Source organism: Syngnathoides biaculeatus, chromosome 15 (assembly GCF_019802595.1).
Source record: "Syngnathoides biaculeatus isolate LvHL_M chromosome 15, ASM1980259v1, whole genome shotgun sequence".
NCBI lineage: Eukaryota > Metazoa > Chordata > Actinopteri > Syngnathiformes > Syngnathidae > Syngnathoides > Syngnathoides biaculeatus.
The window spans coordinates 15,191,247-15,212,142 of record NC_084654.1 but is presented as its reverse complement, the minus strand read 5'-3'; the positions used below and the strand labels follow the sequence as shown (position 1 = coordinate 15,212,142).

At 42.3% G+C, this 20,896-nt stretch overlaps 3 protein-coding genes across 8 annotated transcripts; 1 reads left to right on the top strand and 2 right to left on the bottom strand.

Annotated features, from left to right (window-relative positions):
- Positions 1-387: 387 nt before the first annotated feature.
- On the bottom strand, positions 388-13,349 carry itgb1bp1 (integrin beta 1 binding protein 1). Of its 5 annotated transcripts, XM_061844262.1 has the most exons (9): positions 13,307-13,330; positions 13,103-13,235; positions 12,906-13,021; positions 4,212-4,330; positions 3,966-4,044; positions 3,757-3,887; positions 2,477-2,569; positions 1,048-1,197; positions 388-957 (listed from the first exon to the last, which is right to left on the bottom strand). In XM_061844262.1, the coding sequence occupies exons 4-9, from the start codon at positions 4,281-4,283 to the stop codon at positions 886-888; spliced, it is 597 nt and encodes a 198-aa protein (XP_061700246.1). In that variant the 5' UTR covers positions 4,284-4,330; positions 12,906-13,021; positions 13,103-13,235; positions 13,307-13,330; the 3' UTR covers positions 388-885. The 5 variants fall into 5 exon arrangements, with proteins under 5 accessions (XP_061700246.1, XP_061700245.1, XP_061700244.1 ...); XM_061844261.1 differs by having other exon boundaries at positions 12,891-13,021; positions 13,103-13,349; XM_061844260.1 differs by having other exon boundaries at positions 13,103-13,349.
- LOC133513443 (cleavage and polyadenylation specificity factor subunit 3) lies at positions 6,238-18,883 on the top strand. Of its 2 annotated transcripts, XM_061844255.1 has the most exons (18): positions 6,239-6,412; positions 6,494-6,557; positions 6,963-7,060; positions 7,775-7,903; positions 7,981-8,158; positions 8,645-8,734; positions 8,813-8,963; positions 10,123-10,298; positions 10,531-10,689; positions 10,771-10,917; positions 12,974-13,126; positions 14,001-14,109; positions 14,184-14,282; positions 14,341-14,435; positions 14,510-14,597; positions 15,232-15,298; positions 15,377-15,473; positions 17,131-18,883. In XM_061844255.1, exons 1-18 carry the CDS (start codon positions 6,342-6,344, stop codon positions 17,254-17,256), a joined length of 2,097 nt encoding a protein of 698 aa, XP_061700239.1. In that variant the 5' UTR covers positions 6,239-6,341; the 3' UTR covers positions 17,257-18,883. The 2 variants fall into 2 exon arrangements, with proteins under 2 accessions (XP_061700238.1, XP_061700239.1); XM_061844254.1 differs by having other exon boundaries at positions 6,238-6,412; positions 8,645-8,963.
- Positions 18,884-18,893: 10 nt separating this feature from the next.
- Positions 18,894-20,506, bottom strand: LOC133513446 (dnaJ homolog subfamily C member 30, mitochondrial-like). Its single transcript, XM_061844257.1, has one exon. The coding sequence runs from the start codon at positions 20,453-20,455 to the stop codon at positions 19,574-19,576; it is 882 nt and encodes a 293-aa protein (XP_061700241.1). The 5' UTR covers positions 20,456-20,506; the 3' UTR covers positions 18,894-19,573.
- Positions 20,507-20,896: the final 390 nt, after the last annotated feature.

Genomic DNA, 20,896 nt, shown 5'->3' with positions numbered 1-20,896 from the left:
CAGCTCTCAACGGGCAGGAGGCGGGGTATGCCCTGAACTGGTTGCCAGCCAATCGCAGGGCACTTGGAAACAAAGAGCCGCACTCACAATCACACCTAGGGGGAATTTAGAATGTCCAATTCATGTTACATTTTTGGGGATGTGGGAGGAAACCGGAGAGGCCAGAGAAAACCTACATAGGCGTGAGGAAAACATGCAACTCCACACAGGGAGGGCTGGGATTGAACCCGAGTCCTCAGAACTGTGAGGCCAACACTTTCCAGCTGCCCCACCTTTTTTATAATTAAAAAAAAAAACGGTTTGTTATTACAGTTAAGAATAACATGCACTGAGCACCCCCTCTGGTGGTAAATATTTGAACTTTTAAAGCTTTATGATGACCAAAGATGCTCAAACACAGGAGCTTTATTTCACTCATTTAATTGTTTCACACATTTTCAAAACTTCACAACAAATTGGTAAAAGTGACAATGGCAGAGAAAAATAATTATAAAAGATGACGTACCGTAGGTTTTTTTTTGATATTATTGTTCACACACTAAAATGTGTATTAATAAATTCCAAGTCTCAGAATTAAGGACAAGTGGACACATTTCGAAAAATCGTACCCATGTAGTTGCGCTAAATGTGTTCATAAACATTATGTAGCACTTTGTGCCATAAATTCCTCAAATACATTAAAAAGGAAGGCAAGGTTCCTCTCATTCCCCAACATCTTTTTGCACTCAAAGTCCCTATGAGATGGCGGTTGGTGAGTACAGAAATTGATTTACCATCGAGGTATTATCTACTGAAAAAAAAAAAATTTGGCTATAAGAAAATGGCTTGCATATGTCAGTCATGGTGGGCCCCTCTTTTGTTGCTTTTACTTCACTCTTTCCGTCCTCAGGACTTGTCTGATGCGAGCGCACAGTCAAAGGAAGCAGAGAGCACCTTGCAGATGGCCTGAGCCTGCTCCTGTTCGCATTATAAAAATAAAAAAATAGCTGATGTAATATTTTCTTTTTTGTTTAAATAGCGTATATTTGTTCATTTGCTGACACTCACAGAACTGCTGCACTGGTACACCCAGATGCTGCACCCTTCCTGTTCGGCGTCAGTGGTTTTGAGAGCCAGGAGGTTCTTCCCCGCGCCAAAACCGTCGTCGTAGCACAGCATGCGCACGATCAGATAGAGAGGGTGGCGGTGCAAGACATCCTGAAGGAATAGTATAAAATAATAATCCTAATCCATCATAAAACCGCATAAAAAAATACCACTGACATGTCTATAAACATTGTAAAATAGATAGTGTCATGAAAAATACATATTATTCACTTCAATGTCTATACGAAAAAATAAAAATGAGCGGCGAGCGTGTCATCCAAGTCTCGCTCGACATCCCAGTGGCAGCCATATTGCCTGCTGTATCATTTGCAGATGTCACACTGGGACATTTGCCGTTGAAAACACGTAGTGGCACCTGCTATGGGAGACGAACAACAGATTTTCTGATTTTTCCGACGGCCCTTCTGACACGGAAGCTCTTTTCGAAGAAGAGAACAACTCACAATCGAGTGAAGTGACCAGGGCAATAACACCCAATCGTTTTGAGCCATATTTAGATGATACGCGGATCACTTCTAGCCAACAACAGACTCCCTGACAGTACGTAGCGTACTTAGCCGCAAGCAATGACATCGCCGTAAAGCAGCCCGGCACCGCGATGAGCCATTCCAGCGGCGGCGTGACGAGCCACCCCATACCGGCTGCAACCGTTGTCGTCGCTCGCTGAAAGAAGGATTACATCCTGCCCTCCAAACAATTTTTTAGTAGCTCTATACACACCTCTCTGTCTTTTGGAACCCACGAAGCTCTCGTCCTTTGCGCCTGTGAAATTAATTTTTCACGACGAATCGGGTGTTTTGGAAATGTCTGAAGAGTGAATCCATCCTCCCGAGTATTTGAGCAATATAACGAGCCGGCATTTTGGCTAACACGAAGGAACAAAGCGCTACCTTCCCGCAGGTAAAACTAGTAGAAACAGAAGAACCTGCCTGGGTGGGCATCTGTTAATAACGTCACTTCCTGCTTCTTCTCCACGACAAATCCCTGGAGACGATTTTCATGGCGGGAGTTACCAAAAGCCATATATGTCAAAATCATGTTTTGAGGTGAAAAAAAAATGGATAGGTCCATTCTGACTGCCTTTTTTTAATTAAAAACATACTAAAAATCATGCTTTTCGTGTCAGTGTTACTTTAAATACTAAACATGCAATGTTTCAGTTACTTGCATTTTCACAAAAAGTATTGTCACACTATACCTCTATAAAATGACTGCTAAGGCTTCAGACGTCATTAAAATAAAATCAAAAAGCCAAAGAAAATGTGAAATACAATTGTGGAGTCAAACCTGGATTTATAGGACATGGTATGGATCACTCCCTTTCCTATGCTACAAAAAAAAAAAAAAGAAAAACCTAAACAGTACTCACACATTGGTCCAGTGAGGCCACTTTGACTCCGTGTTTCGATACAACAAGAATCATCTCCTCGTCACCCGGCATAAACGGCAGCTTTCCGTCTTGCTACCCAAAAAAATAAAAATTACACACAAAGGTTAGAAAAAGATACATGATATTTAGACAATGGCAGTTTTCATCCCTTTGCCTTTACATGCCATGACAAATTGACTTTACTAATAGATTGATCATTAAACTGACAGACTGAATTGAAGAAAATTCAAATGGCATAACTTTTGCTACGTCAGCTTTCTGGTAAACTCAGCTACTTTGCCATGGGTTTGTGGATTTTTTTTTTTTTTTTAACTGACAGCAGTTTCAATCCTGTTGATGGGTGGGTAGCAGAACATCGTGGATGAGAATTTTTAACTTGCTCCGGGTACAGTCTGTTTTCCTATGTCAGTTTGTTCCTTTTCTCTTTGGCGCTCTCCCCCGACGAAGTAACAATCCCGATTCCCAACTTAAATCCGCGAACAATTCTACCGTAATTCCCGGCCTACAGAGCGCACCTGGTTATAAGCCTCACCAGGTACATTTGTAAAGGAAATACCTTTTGGCACATCCATACACCGCAGCTGTGTAAAAGCCACAAGTGCCCACATCGAAACAAGATATTTACAAAGACGATACACAGAGATATTTTACTATGCTAATGCTAGCGCCGTGTTAAAGCTAGCGCTGCGCTAATGCTAACGCCGCACTAACGCTAGCGCCACATTAATAGGGCTGGTTAAAAAAAATAAAAAAAATACTGGTAAAAATCCCTGAGACATGGCAGTAACATGCTAGCGGAACGCTAACAGGGCCGGACCGGTAAAAGTCACTTCCTCGGCACATATATTCCACCAGTCTCACTTTTCCGCTCGAGTGCCCCCCTTGCGGCCGTTCGAAAAAAAATACACAAAATAGCCGCATAAACTGCAGGGTTGAAATCGTGTGAAAAAAGTCGCGGCTTATTGGCCAGAAATCAAGGAAATCGCTTTCAAATTTGTGCGAAATGTGACACTTGAGGTGGTCCAGCTTCTATTCTATCCACAAGTTTCTTTCCATAAACTCGCTTTTTGCTTTGGCTCCGCAACACATTTTTCAGACCAGATTAGTCTTGCTCGAAAAAGAAAATCTCGTCGAGTTTCACTGCTTATTCTTTTATTAACACATAATCCGACAGTCATTACATCAGAATCCTCTTTATTTTCTAACTCAACACCGGTGCTGGACCTTATTGGACTATTCAGAAGTCCAGTTTCTTTTACCTGGGCGGCATCAATGTAATTGATGAGGTCGAGAGGTTCCTGGAGCGTCTTGCTCATGTCAAACTGCAACCGCTCAATGGCTCCCACGTACTTCACCCGGAACTCTGCGCATGTATCCGATGTGTTGTTTCCTAGACACGTTGCACATTTTGGCATTGACAAGAGGAGCAACTGAATTAAGAGTACATCGATGATGTAGTCCCACTGACCTGAACTCTTGGTCGAGTCCGTGTCGAGGCTGGCGACTGTGCTGGACCTGGAAAGACCTCCCATACTAGAGTCTACAGACTACGAAAGACAGATTTCAAGACAACATTAGGTATACTTGTACAAGCTCATGTGGTTCACCCCTCCCAAAAAATATATATATATCTAAAACTAAATATATATCATATCACTTTTACAAACAAATTAAGTTTGTTTCGACTCATGCAGAGTGGGTCCAGTGATCCTACCTTACTTTTGGTGCTGATTTCACTGCTCTGAGAGCTACTGCTACTGTGGCGTTTTTTCACCTTGCGGAACATCTTTCAAATTTGCATCCCGGCCGACTGCATCGCAGCGCACCGCCAACCTGAACATCACCAGGAAACATTTGACATATCAAAATAGTCCTCATTTTGTTTGCCAATGTGTATTAAATTCCACAGTGTATGAATGAGTGCATGACTTTGACTTTTTGTGCACCAAAATAAATTGAAAGCATACACAATACTTACCGTTGTGTTAAAAATCAAAATTAAAAGTTAAACTACAATTTGAAAGAAATAATGAATTCACTAAACATATGTAGTGATCATTTATTAATTTAATGGTCTTTTTAATATATATTTAAGTCTGGCATCTTTTAATTACCATTTTTAAATGGCCTATTGTTTCATGACGATGAGTCGCATTGCAACTCACCATGAAAGGAAAGGTGAAATTATGAAAGAAAGAAATATGTAAGACATCAAAAGGTTGTGGGCCTAAAAAATTATAATTTAAGCAATGATAAATGTTTTGATGAATTGCCATAAACATTTTATTATTTCATTGTTGCGTTTTTTTTTTTTTTAAGATTGGATTTAAAGCTGATTTAAAACTTTTGAGTTTAAGAAAATTTACATTCATGGGGTCACTGAACTTCACAACAAGCAGCAGTTTAGTGTACAGTCTTCCCAAAAAAATAGGTAATTTATTCATTTCCAACTGCATATAAACATTAAACAAAGGCAACGCTTAGTGTACTTAACCACAACACATTCACTTTCTTAGGTGTCTGCTAGCTTAATGCTAACACACAACCCAAAAAGTCATAGAGGGGCTAATGAGATTAGCATCTCATTCGCCCCCTCATTAGCATTAGACTAGCATCGACGTTTAAATATATATCAGAACAAAAGCAGTAGCATACAGAGTATATAATAATACAAAAATAAGGCATCAGGGGGAAAAAACAGCGATGACTGCATCTTAGTTAGATGTTTTTTGTTTCATCACCAGAACTTGGTGTAACTAGTTTTTCTGTACTGTCGAGCCCCCTGGTGGCTAAAGATTGCACACTAGAAACAACTGCAAATTATTTACTTATTTACGTTCAATTTAATCATGTTATGATTGTATTTTTTTTTAACCAAAGAATAATACTGTGAGAGTTATTTTTATTTTAAAAACATTACACAGAACTTTAGTTTTTTTTTTTTTTTTTGGGGGGGGGCGGAAGTGATAAATATAATTTCCATTCATTCGAAATCCAATAAAGAAATGAAGTCCAAAGGCACCATAAAAAGATAATTATTTTGCAAGTCTGTTCTCTTGTTCTGTCATCTTACTGCACCGCTGATTCGCTCCTGGGTGGGCCATGAAATATTGACGAGTTACATATCTGTTCCAGCATCGCCGTTCGCTGCAGTAGAATTGCTATTTTCAAACAACACGTTGCAGCACGGGTAAAGTTGCTGTGGGCAGCGTTTAAGTTGGAACGCGATTATTGTACCCATCGCAAAACCATTCATTATTTTACCTCCCACGTTCAACGTCGCTTTCGTCTCAACGCTGAAGTTGGTTAACTTTCACTCCCCCCGAAAGGTCGCCGTTTTTTAAATAAACCCAGCGCGTTCATTCCTCTGCGGTGTGTCTGCGCGTCAGTGTACCGTTAACATAACTCGGTGAACTAGTTGTCTCCTTGACATCAACTGAGCGCTCGTCGGCTTTTATTCACTCTGTTTAGCTTCTCCAGTAGTTTCGCAGCCTCCACCCAACGCTTCTTAAAGAGGACGTGCTCAACCAGCAGTCCGTGAATCCGCCAAAATGAGACTCGTGTCACAAGTTCGGGAAATTAAATCGACATACGTGATATATTATTTGGTTATTGTACTTTAAAGCATTTATGTTATCATTTGTCGAAAAAAATACCTCTTATTTTAGAACGGAATTTTTATACCGGAACGTTTGTTATTGCGTTGGATTCTCATCGGCGGTATTTTGAGAGATGACCGGAAGTGTCCCATTTGGCAAGGGCCCGCCTCCTCATTCATTTTCAAAACATTGCGCTATGATTTTATTGTGACATTTGTGGTTTTGCTCCGTGCCATTCTGTAGCTATGGCTTCAAAACGCAAAATAGAGTTGGCTGTCCCGGCTGAGGAGAGTGACCAGCTTCATATTCGCCCGCTGTACGCAAAAAATATATATATATAAAATTATCGTATCTCCATGTAATCCATACTTTATTATTATGATTGTCTTTTTCTTAGGGGTGCTGGGCAGGAGGTTGGGAGGTCTTGTATTATACTGGAGTTCAAAGGAAGAAAGATTATGGTAACTAATTATTGATTTGAGCAGTGGTCACCAACATGGCCCCGCGGGCGCATGGTTGCCGACAAGGACCACTTAAGGCACCCGCGAGGCATGTTCTAAAAATATCACCGGTTACAAATTGTTACGATTATTATTGTGATTTGTGCTTTAACTTTTTAATCTGACTTTCTTACTATGAAAATTTTAAAAACAATGTCATATAATGTAAAGTATTTATATATTTCTAAAGTATAAGGAGTTTTATTTTGGAAGCTTGCCCCTAACAGGTCAGGTAGCCCTTCATATGATCGCTGCTGATGAAGTAGCCCTCAGCCTCAAAATGCTTGGTGACTCCTGGACTCGGGCCTCCAATGGAGAGATAGATGTGTTTGGGGGCTACACATGGTTTTAATTTATGTTCATCAGCTGGACTGTGGCATTCACCCCGGCTTAGAGGGAATGGATGCGCTCCCCTACATAGACTTGATCGACCCGGCTGAGATTGACCTGCTGCTCATCAGCCAGTAAGTCTTTTAATTCTTTACTTCCCTAATTAACGTTTTGAAGTTCACCAGTCCAATAACGAACCAGACCATATAGCCCTCAGAAACCTGGCATTTCATTTTCCCAGTGTTGCCCTCCATTCAGTGCACACAAGTAGCCAGCTGCAGCTTTCAGCCTACAATCTCAAAAACATGAGGAAAAACTTGTTCCTAATTTTTTTATTTTTTTTTTAAATGAAAAATTAAAACAGAAGAATTCTGGTGAAAGGGCATTGATAACTTTGCATTCTTAACAGCTCTGGCTTTACTGTAATACCAAAATAATTGATCTATTTTTGTATTGCAAAACAAAATAAAACATATTAGAGTGTGATTGTTTAAATTAATCCATTCTAACAAGAATGATAATTTTGCCAGTAATCGATTTGTACAATTATTAAAGAATATTCCCTCCCTTTTACGTAGCGGCCCTGAACACACTTCATGCACCTGTCACGTACCTTCCCAGTTTCATTCCGAAAAGTGAAATGAGAAATGCAGCAATCTTTTGAACATGTCTGAGCAGGTCCCTCTGCTGGGCATGTTTAACATTACAGCTTGTTCACTGTATATTACAGTACACCAACATCGCAGCACACCCTGCACACACAGTAATCATGAGGACGATGCGCAAACAAAATATTGTGCAGCCTGAATACAATGTTTGATTTATTAGTACATTTGATTTGTTTCCAGTTTCCACCTTGATCACTGTGGGGCTCTGCCTTGGTTCCTCCAGAAGACCACCTTCAAAGGCAGAACCTTCATGACCCATGCCACCAAGGCCATATACCGCTGGCTCCTGTCAGACTACGTCAAAGTCAGGTAAGCTATAAAACCCTTTTATTGTGTTCAAATTGTGATACAATACTGCAATTTGGGTTTTGTTCCCCACCCTCTAGCAACATATCTGCAGACGACATGCTATACACCGAAACGGACCTGGAGGAGAGCATGGATAAGATTGAGACAATTAACTTCCATGAGGTCAAGGAAGTGGCAGGGATCAAGTTCTGGTGCTACCATGCCGGCCACGTACTGGGGGCTGCCATGTTTATGATTGAAATAGCCGGGGTCAAGGTAACGGCTTTAATTCGACTCTAGAATATCACTTTAGTTCTGTCCGTGGAACCTGCGGAATAAAATAAAGGGGGAATAGTGTTTGATGGAAGATATTACTGAGATTAAGACAAATTTTCCCCAATCCCACACCAAAACAAAGTTTTTTTTCAAGTAACCACAGTTATTTATATATATATATATATATATATTATATATATATATATATATACATACATACATACACACACATACACGCGGGCCATGGCAGAAAAAGAGGAACCAACACTCTTGGTTTTAAACGAAGTTCCTCACCAGTTACCCTGCAGTATTTTCACACAGTACTTGGAAGTAATTACAATATTTGGAAAACCACTTTTTACTTTTGCTCGAGTCATTTTATGCTCTTTTACTCTAGAATAATTTTTGGCGACTCTGCCCACCTATGACGACTACTACTGTTATTTGTTCTAGTTAATAAATGCATTTATTCTGTTCCTTACAAAGCTGCTGTACACAGGAGACTTCTCACGCCAGGAAGACAGGCACCTCATGGCCGCTGAGATTCCCAGCGTCAAACCGGACATCTTAATCATTGTACATGCATCAAATTTGAAGATTTCATACATTTTTTTTTTTGTCATTCCATCAAGTGTGTTTCATCGTTTTGTGCAGGAATCTACATACGGCACGCACATCCATGAGAAGCGAGAGGAGCGCGAGGCTCGCTTCTGTAACACGGTCCACGACATCGTTAACAGAGAGGGCCGCTGTTTGATTCCCGTTTTCGCTTTGGGGCGAGCCCAGGAACTGCTGCTCATACTGGGTAAAACATTGTGTGGGATTATCATCACTGGTCTTCTCAACACTTTCACTATGGACGAATTGTATGTAGCGTAGTTTATTCTAATGGGACAAATCAATAGCAGTTTCGGTTTCTGATGTAATATATAGTGAAATGCAGTTAATGTCCTTTCACCATCGTTTCTGTCATATTGTGTTGTACGTTTTTGTTTGCACATGAAGGAAAAGGGTCCCATTTCTGCTTTAATGCCTCATTTAAAAAAAATAGATAAACATTTAAGCTAGTTTTTCCACTCTTGTTTTTGAGATCGTAGCCTGAAAGGGTAATAGCCTGTCAGCAAAAACTATGAAGTAGTTTGTTTTGGGACCAAGGAACTGAGTTCAGAATTTGGGATGATGAACGATTCTTCATTTTTGGAACAATGAGCTGACCTTTGAACTAGAGAGTGCAGAAAATGAACTTTCCCAACCCTGATCCTTTATTATTTCGCATTACTGTGTATATCGCAGATTTAAAAAAAAAAAAAGAAAAAAGTTTCCACTATTTGGTAGCCCGACTGCCAACCTGCTTATATTTGTTACTGCAATTTTGCTGTTTAAAAAAAAAAAAAAAATTGAAAATATATTACTATTATATTTTAGCAATGAATTGTATTAAATACTCAACTGATTCATTATAATGAAAAGATTATTAAAATAAAACATTTTTATTTTATTTATATTTAACTAAATTCTCTTAAAACATGCAATGTAAATTTTTTATAATAAAATTGTCTTTTATATTCAAGGTTTTTTTAACATCTATGATTCTCCTGACTCGTTAATTTTAATTAAATATGCGCCTTGAGCACAACGTTTGCCCATTCCTTTATTTGCTTTTCATACGAAAGTGGTGAAAAGCTATATACGATCCTTGTAAGAGAGTCAGGAATGTTTAAAAAAAAAAAAAAAAAGTTTTGATTTCTGGAATTTGAGCCAAGATAAAATTGACTTATTTCATCGTGTAAAAGTCAGTTTAAGAAATTACAACTTTGAAGCCAACTGCCGTCATGGAAAGAATTGTGTTCCACTGTCGTTAAAAATTTGTATGCCAAGAATAAATTATGCAATGTAATGCCTCTGCTGTCAATCTTATGTCACTTTCTCGAACCCCCACCCCCCCACTTAACAAATGATTCCAGACGAGTACTGGCAGAACCACCCGGAGCTCCACGACATCCCCATCTACTACGCCTCGTCCTTGGCCAAGAAGTGCATGGCCGTGTACCAGACGTACGTCAACGCCATGAACGACAAGATCCGCAAGGCCATCAACATTAACAACCCCTTTGTCTTCAAACACATCAGCAACCTCAAGGTAGAAGAAAAAAAATGTCTACACACCTTTGTTCAAATCCCACGTTTTTGTTACATAAAACAATGAGACCAAGATAAACCACACAATTAATGTGTGAAGGGGATATACTATATGGTACTGTAGTAGTGGGTTTGTGCATCAATACCGCTTTATGCCTCGTAATACTGCTGTGCGCAATACTTTTCGCAAGAGGAATGAGAGGAAAACGACCTCAGGCGTTTGAAAATTCCAGAGCATGGACCACTTTGACGACATCGGCCCAAGTGTGGTGATGGCGTCCCCTGGCATGATGCAGAGCGGCCTCTCCAGGGAGCTCTTTGAAAGCTGGTGCACGGACAAGAGGAACGGCGTCATCATCGCCGGGTACTGCGTCGAGGGGACACTCGCCAAGGTCGGTTGGCACCTTTCGAGCATACCTCACTAAATTAGGATACCAAGGAAGACTCCATTTATGTGACCGTTTGTCGCGCAGCACATCATGTCCGAGCCCGAGGAGATCACCACCATGTCGGGACAGAAGCTGCAGTTGAAAATGTCGGTGGACTACATCTCCTTCTCGGCCCACACCGACTACCAGCAGACCAGCGAGTTCATCCGTGCTCTCAAACCTCCGCACGTGGTACGGAAGGAGTGCACCACTCACATCCAACACAAGAGCCCTTGCCAAAAAAAAAAAAAAAAAAAGCAAAACTATACAGCATCTAACCAAACGGGCCAAAAGAACATTCTTTGGTATAGCTACAGATAGAGCAATATATTACAATGTCATTATACAGATACGATAGTCTTCTTTTCCTTTCAGCTTGTCCCGCTAGGGGTCGCCACAGCGTGTCATCTTTTTCCCATCTAAGCCTACCTCGTGCATATTCTCTAACGCCCACTGCCCTCATGTCTTCCCTCACCACATCCATAAACCTTCTCTTTGGTCTTCCTCTCGCTCTTTTGCCTGGGAGCTCCATCCTCAGCATCCTTCTACCAATATACTCACTCTCTCGCCTCTGAACACATCCAAACCAACGAAGTCTGCTCTCTCTAACCTTGTCTCCAAAACATCCAACCTTGGCTGTCCCTCTAATGAGCTCATTTCTAATCCTATCCAACCTGTTCACTCCGAGCAAGAACCTCAACATCTTCATTTCTGTCACCTCCAGTTCTGCTTCCTGTTGTTTCTTCAGAGCCACCGTCTCTAATCCGTACATCATGGCCGGCCTCACCACTGTTTTGTAAACTTTGCCCTTCATTCTAGCGGAGACTCTTCTGTCACATAGAACACCAGACACCTTCCGCCAATTGTTCCACCCCACTTGGGCCCGTTTCTTCACTTCCTCACCACACTCATTGCTCTGTAATTGTTGACCAAGTGTTTGAAGTCATCCACCCTCGCTATCTTTTCTCCCTGGAGCTTCACTCTTCCTCCCCCGCCCCTCACATTCATGCACATATATTGCTTTACTTTGGCTAATCTTCATTCCTCTCCTTTCCAGTGCGTGCCTCCATCTTTCACTGCATATGACAATATCATCTGCAAACATCACGGTCCAAGGGGATTCCCGTCTAACCTCATCTGTCAGCCTATCCATTACCACTGCAAAAAATAAGGGGCTCAGAGCTGATCCCTGATGTAGTCCCACCTCTAACTTAAATTCTTCTGTCACACCTCACCATTGTTCTGCTTCCCTCGTACATTTCCTGTACTCTTCTAACATACTATACATTGTACTCTGTCATGGCTTTCTCTAGATCGACAAAGACACAATGTAGCTCCTTCTGACCTTCTCTGTACTTTTCCACTCGCATCCTCAAGGCAAATGTATCTATGGTTCTCTTTCAATGCGTAAAACCATACCGTTGCTCACAGATACTTCTGTCCTGAGTCTAGCGTCCACTACTCTTTCCCATAACTTCATTATGTGGCTCCTCTTTATTCCTCTATAGTTTCTACAGCTCTGAACATCGCCTTTGTTCTTAAAAATGGGAACTAGCACACTTCTCCCACCAATCTTCTGGCATCTTCTCTCGTGCTAGTATTCTGTTGAATAATTTGGTCAAAAACTCCACAGCCACCTCACCAAATTGCTTCCATACCTCCACTGGTATGTCATCAGGACAAACTGTCTTTCCATTTTTTTTCCAACTTCCCCCTTACTAATCATTGTGCACTTCCTGGTCATTCACGCTTGCCTCTTCAACTCTACCTTCTCTCCCATTCTCTTCATTCATTAACTTCTCAAAGTACTCTTTCCATCTACTTAGCACACTACTGGCACCAGTCAACATATTTCCATCGCTATCCTTAATCACCTTTACTTGCTGCACATCCTTCCTCTCTTTATCCCGCCAACCTGTAGAGATCCTTTTGTCCCCCTTTCTTACAGATAGGATAGTTCTTTGCAGAAAGCCTAATCCCTAAATCTGTTTTCAAGATCATTTTTACCGTTTCTTATCTACAATATATGAATTTGATGACATGGGTTTGTGGGTTTTGTCATCTGAAATCTATAATAAGTTAAAAAAAAGTGCTTTGAATTTATAGTTTTACCATGTTAAGAGAACTAAACGTTTAGCACAATACTGAAATGTACTGAAATATACCTGGATATACAGTACCATCTCAGTGTGCATATCCAGTAAGGGTCCACGGCTTGGTTGAAAATGGCCTCTCATCACCCCCGCAGATCTTGGTCCACGGCGAGCAGAACGAGATGGGACGTCTGAAGGCGGCGCTGATCAGAGAGTACGAGGACAATGACAAGGTTCACATCGAAGTCCACAACCCTCGCAACACGGAGTCGGTCACCCTCAACTTCAGAGGAGAGAAGCTGGCCAAGGTCCTTAAAGTCTTGAGCTGAATTTGTCACGGTGGGGAGGACCCAAGTTCAGGGAGGCAAGGGGGTAGTGCACGGGCCACAAAATCATTTAACTTTCAAGAAAAGATAACTAAAAGTAACAACAGAACATTAATATAAAGCTACTCCTGGGAACAAAACATGACTGGTGTTAAAACTGACCTGACAAAGATGTGCACACAAACAATGGACTGACAAGACGTGAAAGAAACGAGGGAGCTAAATACACACAGTGACGAGGAACACCTGGACAAGTGGTTGGAGGGAGATGATTGGTTAACACAAGGTGGACACAAATAACAATCAACCCATGAGACATGGAACACGGGAAAACGTAAAAACTAAAAAAATACAGAACCGACCATGATAGCGTTTCCTCAAATATGAAGCATTTATATATTCAACTGAGAGTACCAGGTATCTATAAAATGTGAGGCGTTTAATATGGTGCCTTCAAAAAGTATCCATACCCTTTGAATGTTTTAAATTATTCCCATCTCACAACCAGAAACTTAAACGTTTTTTTTGAGATTTTTATGACAATTTTTAGCAAGCTTATTGGTATTTTTTGTTGATATTGTGACAGTTAAAATGACTATAACAATTTTGCTAGTATTATGCTAAGCATTGTTTTAGATTTATGGCTTTAAGTTTTTTTGTACACAGATTACCTGTAATTACGACCCTAAAACTGTGTTAGTAATTCTGTAAGTCCGACATTGACTAATTCTGGTTGTGTCGCCGACTAGCCACCACTCACCTAACACGAAAGTCGAGCATAAAACGAGGAGGAATTTTGTTTTAAAGTGACTGATGAGCTCTGGGCGTCCCGACGTGACTCCGCTGCTGTGTTCAGGTGATGGGCTCCCTCGCGGATCAGAAGTGCATTCAGGGTCAGAGGGTCTCAGGTATCCTGGTGAAGAAGAACTTCAACTACCACATCCTCAACCCCTCGGACCTTTCACGTGAGACAAGTCCACTAATAACTACACACAGTACAGTTCCAAATACTCGTTTTTTTTTTATTTTTTCTTTGCAGTGTATACAGAACTATCCATGAGCACAGTGAAGCAGACCCAAGCCATCCCGTTCACTGGACCCTATTCGCTGCTTGTCTGCCACCTTAGAAACCTCACAGGTGTGCGCAAAGTACACGTTTTGTTTTGTCAACTTTTTTGAACTGAGCTTCCGGTCAGGTGATGTGGAGGAGCTGGACGGGACTGAAAAGAAAACCCTGAGGATCTTCCAAAGCATCACTCTGATCCACGAAATCGGCATGGTTGTGCTGGAGGTGAGCCCTCGGATACTCTTCCGCGAGCATCCTTTCCGCCATGTTTGCCGAACGTGTTCGCGTTTCGCTTTCAGTGGCTCGCTAACCCTCTCAACGACATGTACGCCGACGCCGTCACCACTGTGGTGCTGGAGGTCCAGTCCAATCCAAAGGCTCAGAAAGGTTAGCTGTAATCGTTGTAACTTGAGATTTCAACATGGTCCCAAAAATAACACCCCTTTGTTCAATTTTGAACACCTTTTGAATTCCATTTTTCCTCATTCCTGCTCAATACGGTAAAATATACCGTAATTTCCGGCCTATAAGCCATGACTTTTTTCACACGCTTTCAACACCTGCGGTTTATGCGGTGATGCGGCTAACTTGTGCATTTTTTCTAACGGCCGCAAGGGGGCACTCAAGCGGAAATGCTAAGAGTGAGTCTGGTAGAATATATGTGCCGAGGAAGTGACTTTTACCAATCCGCTGCGCTAGCGTGTTACTCCCGTGTCTTAGTGATTTTTACCGGTATGTTTTTTTTTTTTTTTTAAACTGGCTAGTGTTAGCGTTTGCGCGGCGGTGGTAGTATTAAACTCTCTGTGTACCGTCTTTGTAAATATCTCGTGTTTCAATGTAGGCACTTGCGGCTTTTACACAGCTGTGGCATATGTATGTACCAAATGGTATTTCCTTTACAAATGTACAGGGTGAGGCTTATAACCAGGTGCGCGCAGTCGGCCGGGAATTACGGTAGCTAATAACGTCAGTGCAGTCTAAGACTAAAACACGAAGTCATTCCTTGTTTGACGATATTCAGTCATGGAGACCCAGAGTTCCATTTTGGACATGGACGTCTTTCAAAGCAGACTAGAAGTCATGTTACAGTGAGTAGTCCAAAGTCCACGGTTAGTTAGTATAATAATAATCAGCGGGGTTGAGCTTTGTTCCGGTTACGTCTTCAGGGACATGTTTGGCCAGGACTACGTGGACATTCATGACGGCCAAAACATCTCAGTGACCGTCGATGGCAAGACAGTGAACGTTTGCTTGGAAACACGGGTGAGATTTTTTTTTTTCCTACTGTGTGACATTGCTTCTTGACCTTCTCACACATACACATTATTAACATCTCAAAAAATCATGTTTACTGCTCATATGGTGAATGGTGTACTCAAGATGTCCAACAAAGCACACCTTGCACATAATGATTATCTATCGCCGTGAATCACGAGTCTCCTCCCCTAAACAAATGCCGTCGTTACATTTACGACTTGTCTGTGAAATGCAGCATGGAGCCACAAACCGTCTGAACTGGTGAAATAAAAAAAAAAGGGAAAAATAAGAAGATAGGCCAACTTGTAGTTTATCTGGTGACGTCACTACAGGTGCAATTTTTTGGAGTAAATGTGAGATCCCAGGAGGTATGGAAAATAGATTGAAATAAATTGTCATATCCTTTGAAAAAAAAAAGTTCCTATCTGTGTACATAAGGGAATTGGTTTCCCAATAATAACCATCAATCCATCCATTCTCTACCGCTTCTCCGGGTCGGGTCGCAGGGGAAGTAGCTTCAGCAGGGACACCCAGACTTCTCTTTCCCAGGCCACTTCTTCCAGCTCTTCCGGAGGGATCCCGAGGCGTTCCCAGGCCAGCCGTGAGCCATAGTCTCTCCAGCATGTCTTGGGGTCTCTCCGGTGGGACATCCCCGGAACACCTCACCAGGGAGGCATCCGGATCAGATGCCCCAGCCACCTCATCTGGCTCCTCTCAACTGCGGAAGAGTAGCGGCTCGACAATGAGCCCCTCCCGGATGACCGAGCTTCTCACCCTATCTCTAAGGGAGAACCCGGACACCCTGCAGAGGAAACTCATTTCGGCCGGTTGTATCCGGGCTCTTGTTCTTTTGGTCACGACCCACAGCTCGTGCCCATAGGTGAGGGCAGGAATGTAGATCAACTGGTAAATTGAGAGCTTCGCCTTTCGACTTAGCTCCCTCTTTACCACAACGGACCGATACAAAGTCCGCATCACTGCAGACGCTGCACTGATCCGTCTGTCGATCTCCCGCTCCATTTTCCACTCACTCATGAACAAGACCCCAAGATACTTGAACTCCTCCACTTGGGGCAGGATCTCATCCCCAACCAGGAGAGGGTACGCCACCCTTTTCCGACTGAGGACCATGGTCTCAGATTTGGAGGTGGTAATTCTCATCCCAGTCACTTCACGCTCGGCTGCGAACCGCTCCAATGAGCGTTGGTGAGCATGGCTTGATGAAGCCAACAGAACCACATCATCTGCAAAGAGCAGAGATGCCACGCTGAGGCCACCAAACCGGACACCCTCTACACCTCGGCTACGCCGAGAAATTCTGTCCATAAAAGTTGTGAACAAAATCAGTGATAACGGGTAGCCTTCACGGAGTCCAACTCTCACCAGAAACAAGTCCGACCTATTGCCGGCAATGGAGACCAAACTCTTGACAGCGGTCGTACAGGGACTGAACAGCCCGTATCAGGGGGCTCGGTACCCCATACTCCCAAAGAACCCCGCAATAATAACCATACAACTTAAATACTCCTCTTTTCCTTACCTTTAAGCAAATTCAATGTTTATTTGTGTATTTATTTATTTTTAAATCAGGCCTTTGCTTAAATTTGGCCTCATTGTCGTTATACGTGTACCCTGCTTGAAACTTTCCTCTCATTTCTACCAGTCGGTGAGCTACGAGGACGAGAGCACAGAGGACGATTCCCTGAGGGAGCTGGTGGAGCAGGCTGTGCTGCGCCTCTTTGACGCCCTCAACCCCATCACATCACTCGCGCCATCGGTTACCTTTTAAAGGTCAGGAACCAAAGCCCCGGTACACACATGAGGATTTTCAAACCTTAAAAGATTTATCTGGCATTAGACATCTTTGGTCAGGACGGGGTCAAATCGGGTCAAAAAGCAGCCGTATCGCCTTTGTGTGTACTGCCCTAAAGTCATTTCACGTCTAACAAGTACAGTAATACATTTTAAAAGTGACACTTTGTATTTGTTTGCTTTGGATAGCCCGGACTCATTTTTGAAAGTCGTTAGTTCATCTTCTGTGTTGTTAACATCCTTGACAGGGTTAGGCCCAAACTTACAACCTTTGGCTTGAGAGATGAAAACCTGAGCCACGCCTCCTTCTATTTATTTATAGTTAATATATGTTGTGTTTGTTTAAAAAAAAAAAAAAAAAAAAGTGCACTGACAAGAGACTGGTTTGTCCTTAATGTGAACTGTGAATTTGTAGTTGCACTAAATGTTCAGTATTTAACAACCAAATTGCTTCAAGGGTCATCTTTTTTTTTTAGCGATTTTCATTTGTGTTTTTGCCCAAAAAAAATTATTTCAAAGATATGAACGTTCAAGACAATTCAGAATAAACAAAAAAAAAAAAAAAAACTCAAAACACGTCACGGTGCTTTTCCAGGCACAGCTCTTTTATTACTTCAACATCTGGACAATGAAGCCCCCACCTCCCACCAATATAAGGCACTTTTTCTTTGCAGAACTTTGCACTTGTCACAAAGACTGATCAACATAGTATTTATAAATAGAAAGTTTCAATAAATATAAGACTTATTATAGGTCAAAAGAGGTTAAACGGTGTACAGTGAGGTTCTTTCTATTCAATTAGATAGTGACACAGTCATCAGCCACTTTTAATTTTGTTTGATAAAAAGACCTCCACCAAGGTCCACCTTCCCAGCAGAAGATTCTACTAAAGCGCTACAATTTTGTTGTTGTTGCTTTAACAGACATATCTGAACAGGTTAAATTGCTGATAAATAGAAAATCTCATATAAAGATGCCGATATCAGTGTTTTCTTTCTCAATACATTAAATATATTTCATGAGTGCTGAAAACATCTGCAAAGACATAACATACTGCTGAATTGTTAGTATAGCTTAAGCATCTTTGTCAGCATTGGAAGTTTTCTGATTTTGTGCGCGGGGCCGAGGTGTACACTTTTCAACGCCAGTTCCTGCCCCCACTTTATACTGTAAAGCACAGGTGCCAAACTCAAGGCCCGGGGGCCAGACGCGGCCCACCACGTGATTTTATGTGGCCCCCAAAAGCTAAACGACTCGTATCAACTTCCAAGATTTTTGTTAAAACTTGAACCAAAATTTCTGTCATATCATAAATGATGACGTTGATATATTGCAAGCATTTTTGTGCTACCAAACATCAACAATAGTTGAAAAACCCATTACCCTTGATTTCTGATTCCAAAATTAGTTGCTCAATTTAATGTGTAAATATGATGGGTCAATTAAAAGATTTTCATGGTTTCAGTCATAATGGCCCTCTGACAGAAACTGGAACTACAATGTGGCCCACGATAAAAATGAGTTTGACACCCCTGCTGTAAAGTGAGGTCATTTTGTTTTGCTATGCTGTTGACCCTAAAGAATACTTCTCCTTCACAGAACTTAGTTATACTTCTCCTTCACAGAACTTAGTTATTGCTAAGTAGGTGTGAAATTCTAAAAGGTATCCAATACTTACTAAGTACAAAATGGCCCGAGCAAACGCTGACATAAGGGAATGGACTTGGCTGCTCGATCGGCTCTGCTAAAACCAGACAGCCACAGTTGTCGCCGTTTGGTTGATAACTTCTCCGTTTTCTCACACTGGTTCTTGATTACAGCCGAGTCGAAAGACGCTTCACAAACGCCCACTTTCGTTCGAGCAACCGATAACATTCATACGCCTTTCTGAAATGATCCCTGCTTAGTTACGGTTTGTTTACTTGAGTTCACCCATCCAAAATGGCGACCGCCTCCTCAACCGGAAGGTAGATGTGACGTCAGTCGAAAACAGTCTAATCGGAGGGGTGCGCGGTTTTGCGTCACGTTGAACTACTTCAGAGAAAGAAAATGACAAATAACCTTTACATTCTGCAATAAAATAGACTATCCACGGATTCTGATCATTTTGTTTGATTACTTCTTATGCATGAACATCTGTAGACGATGTCTGATTTAAAACCCCAAAACAAAAGCTGGATTTATCAGCGACTACCTCATTACTACCAGAGTACTTACTACATTCCCTTGGTGGTAGTAATGAGATAACGATTTATCAGAGCAGCACTTCATCAAAAATACTGACCGAGCGCACATTAGCCGGATGCTCCTCTCAAGGTGGCCACCAGGACAACGGCGGCGAGCAGCATCATGACGACGCCCACCTCCATGGCCCTCTCCTTGTTCCTCTCGCCCAGCGACTCCTTGCGTTTCCTCAGCATCTCCTCCTTCCTTTGGCGAATGTCTTTGTCCCTCTGGAGTTGCTCGCCGTAGTGCGAGCGAAGGAACTTGTCGAAGTCGAACATGCCCCGCCGGGGGTCCACCGGCGCCGTAGACGACGACGACGATGATGATGATGACTGAGAACTCGGAGCGGCCCCGACCGTGGTGCGAAGGTCGAGCTGGCTCAAGAGGCCGCGGTCGTACTTCCTCCGTAGACCCTTGTGGCCCAACACCGAATAGGCCTCGCTGATGTCCGTGAAGCGAACGCTGGCCTCGCCGTTGCCGGCGTTTCGGTCCGGGTGGTAGAGGAAGCACTGCTTGTAGTATGCGGTTTTGATCTGAGCCTGCGTGGCCGTGGGAGACACGCCGAGGATGTCATAGTAGCCCGTCTTGCTTCTGTGAAGAGGCTCCTCTCGGGCGTCATTTCCGTAAGTCCTGGCGAACGCCAACTGCCCCCAACGGGAGGCCGTAAGAGCGCTGCTTTGCGGGACGAAAATCCCCGAAGAGTCGCCGCGGCCCCGCCACCCACAACCGGGTGCGTGACTTCCACTTCCAGCATTGCGTGGAAGCTCGCCCGTTAGGTCGCCACACACTCGCTCGGAGGTCAAATCAACGAATAAAGCTCCGTTGGATAACGTCGACGGGTGCAGTGCGGTTCTTCTGTCCTTTGGGGGAGGTTTCAGTGGGGAATAAAAGCACGTTTTCGGCGAAATGTTCAAAGTGATTCTTCCCAAACTGAAGACAACCTCCGCCATTTTATCGGAGTCCAAACAAGGACGTTTTTCTTCTTCTTCTTCTGTCTTTCATTTGAATAGCGCCCCCTGTAGCCTTGGTTGGCAAAGTGAAGGTAAAAGGCACTATTTCGAAATATTTTTCATTTCTAATAAATAGTAGACAGTCTCCATAAAGTCTCTTTACCATTTAATAAACCTGTTACGAAAGCTAATGAATAGAATGAACCACGAAAGAATACATTTTATTTGTAAAAAGTGATTTTGAGGCCATGTATAGTATTACTGTATCTTATCACTTTATACTCTACTGACTTATCAATTCATCTTTTTACATCAAGTATCACCTTCAGAAATACTTAGCTCTCCATGTAACACCATAACGACGAACTTTCAAAAAAGCAGTCGCATTGTAGGCACTGATCTAAAAAAAAAAACAAACAAAAAAAAAGACTGGATGGCTCA

Excerpts from the sequence above, each read along its gene's own strand:
- LOC133513446 (XM_061844257.1), bottom strand. The coding sequence starts at position 20,455 with ATGGCGGAGGTTGTCTTCAGTTTGGGAAGAATCACTTTGAACATTTCG.
- LOC133513443 (XM_061844254.1), top strand. The coding sequence starts at position 6,342 with ATGGCTTCAAAACGCAAAATAGAGTTGGCTGTCCCGGCTGAGGAGAGT. Across the intron at positions 13,127-14,000 it reads GAGGAGAGAAGCTGGCCAAG|GTGATGGGCTCCCTCGCGGA; the intron begins GTCCTTAAAGTC and ends TGCTGTGTTCAG. Across the intron at positions 14,283-14,340 it reads CCACCTTAGAAACCTCACAG|GTGATGTGGAGGAGCTGGAC; the intron begins GTGTGCGCAAAG and ends GCTTCCGGTCAG.
- itgb1bp1 (XM_061844261.1), bottom strand. The coding sequence starts at position 4,283 with ATGTTCCGCAAGGTGAAAAAACGCCACAGTAGCAGTAGCTCTCAGAGC. Across the intron at positions 3,888-3,965 it reads GGACTCGACCAAGAGTTCAG|GAAACAACACATCGGATACA; the intron begins GTCAGTGGGACT and ends CAACGTGTCTAG. Across the intron at positions 958-1,047 it reads TGTACCAGTGCAGCAGTTCT|GAGCAGGCTCAGGCCATCTG; the intron begins GTGAGTGTCAGC and ends TAATGCGAACAG.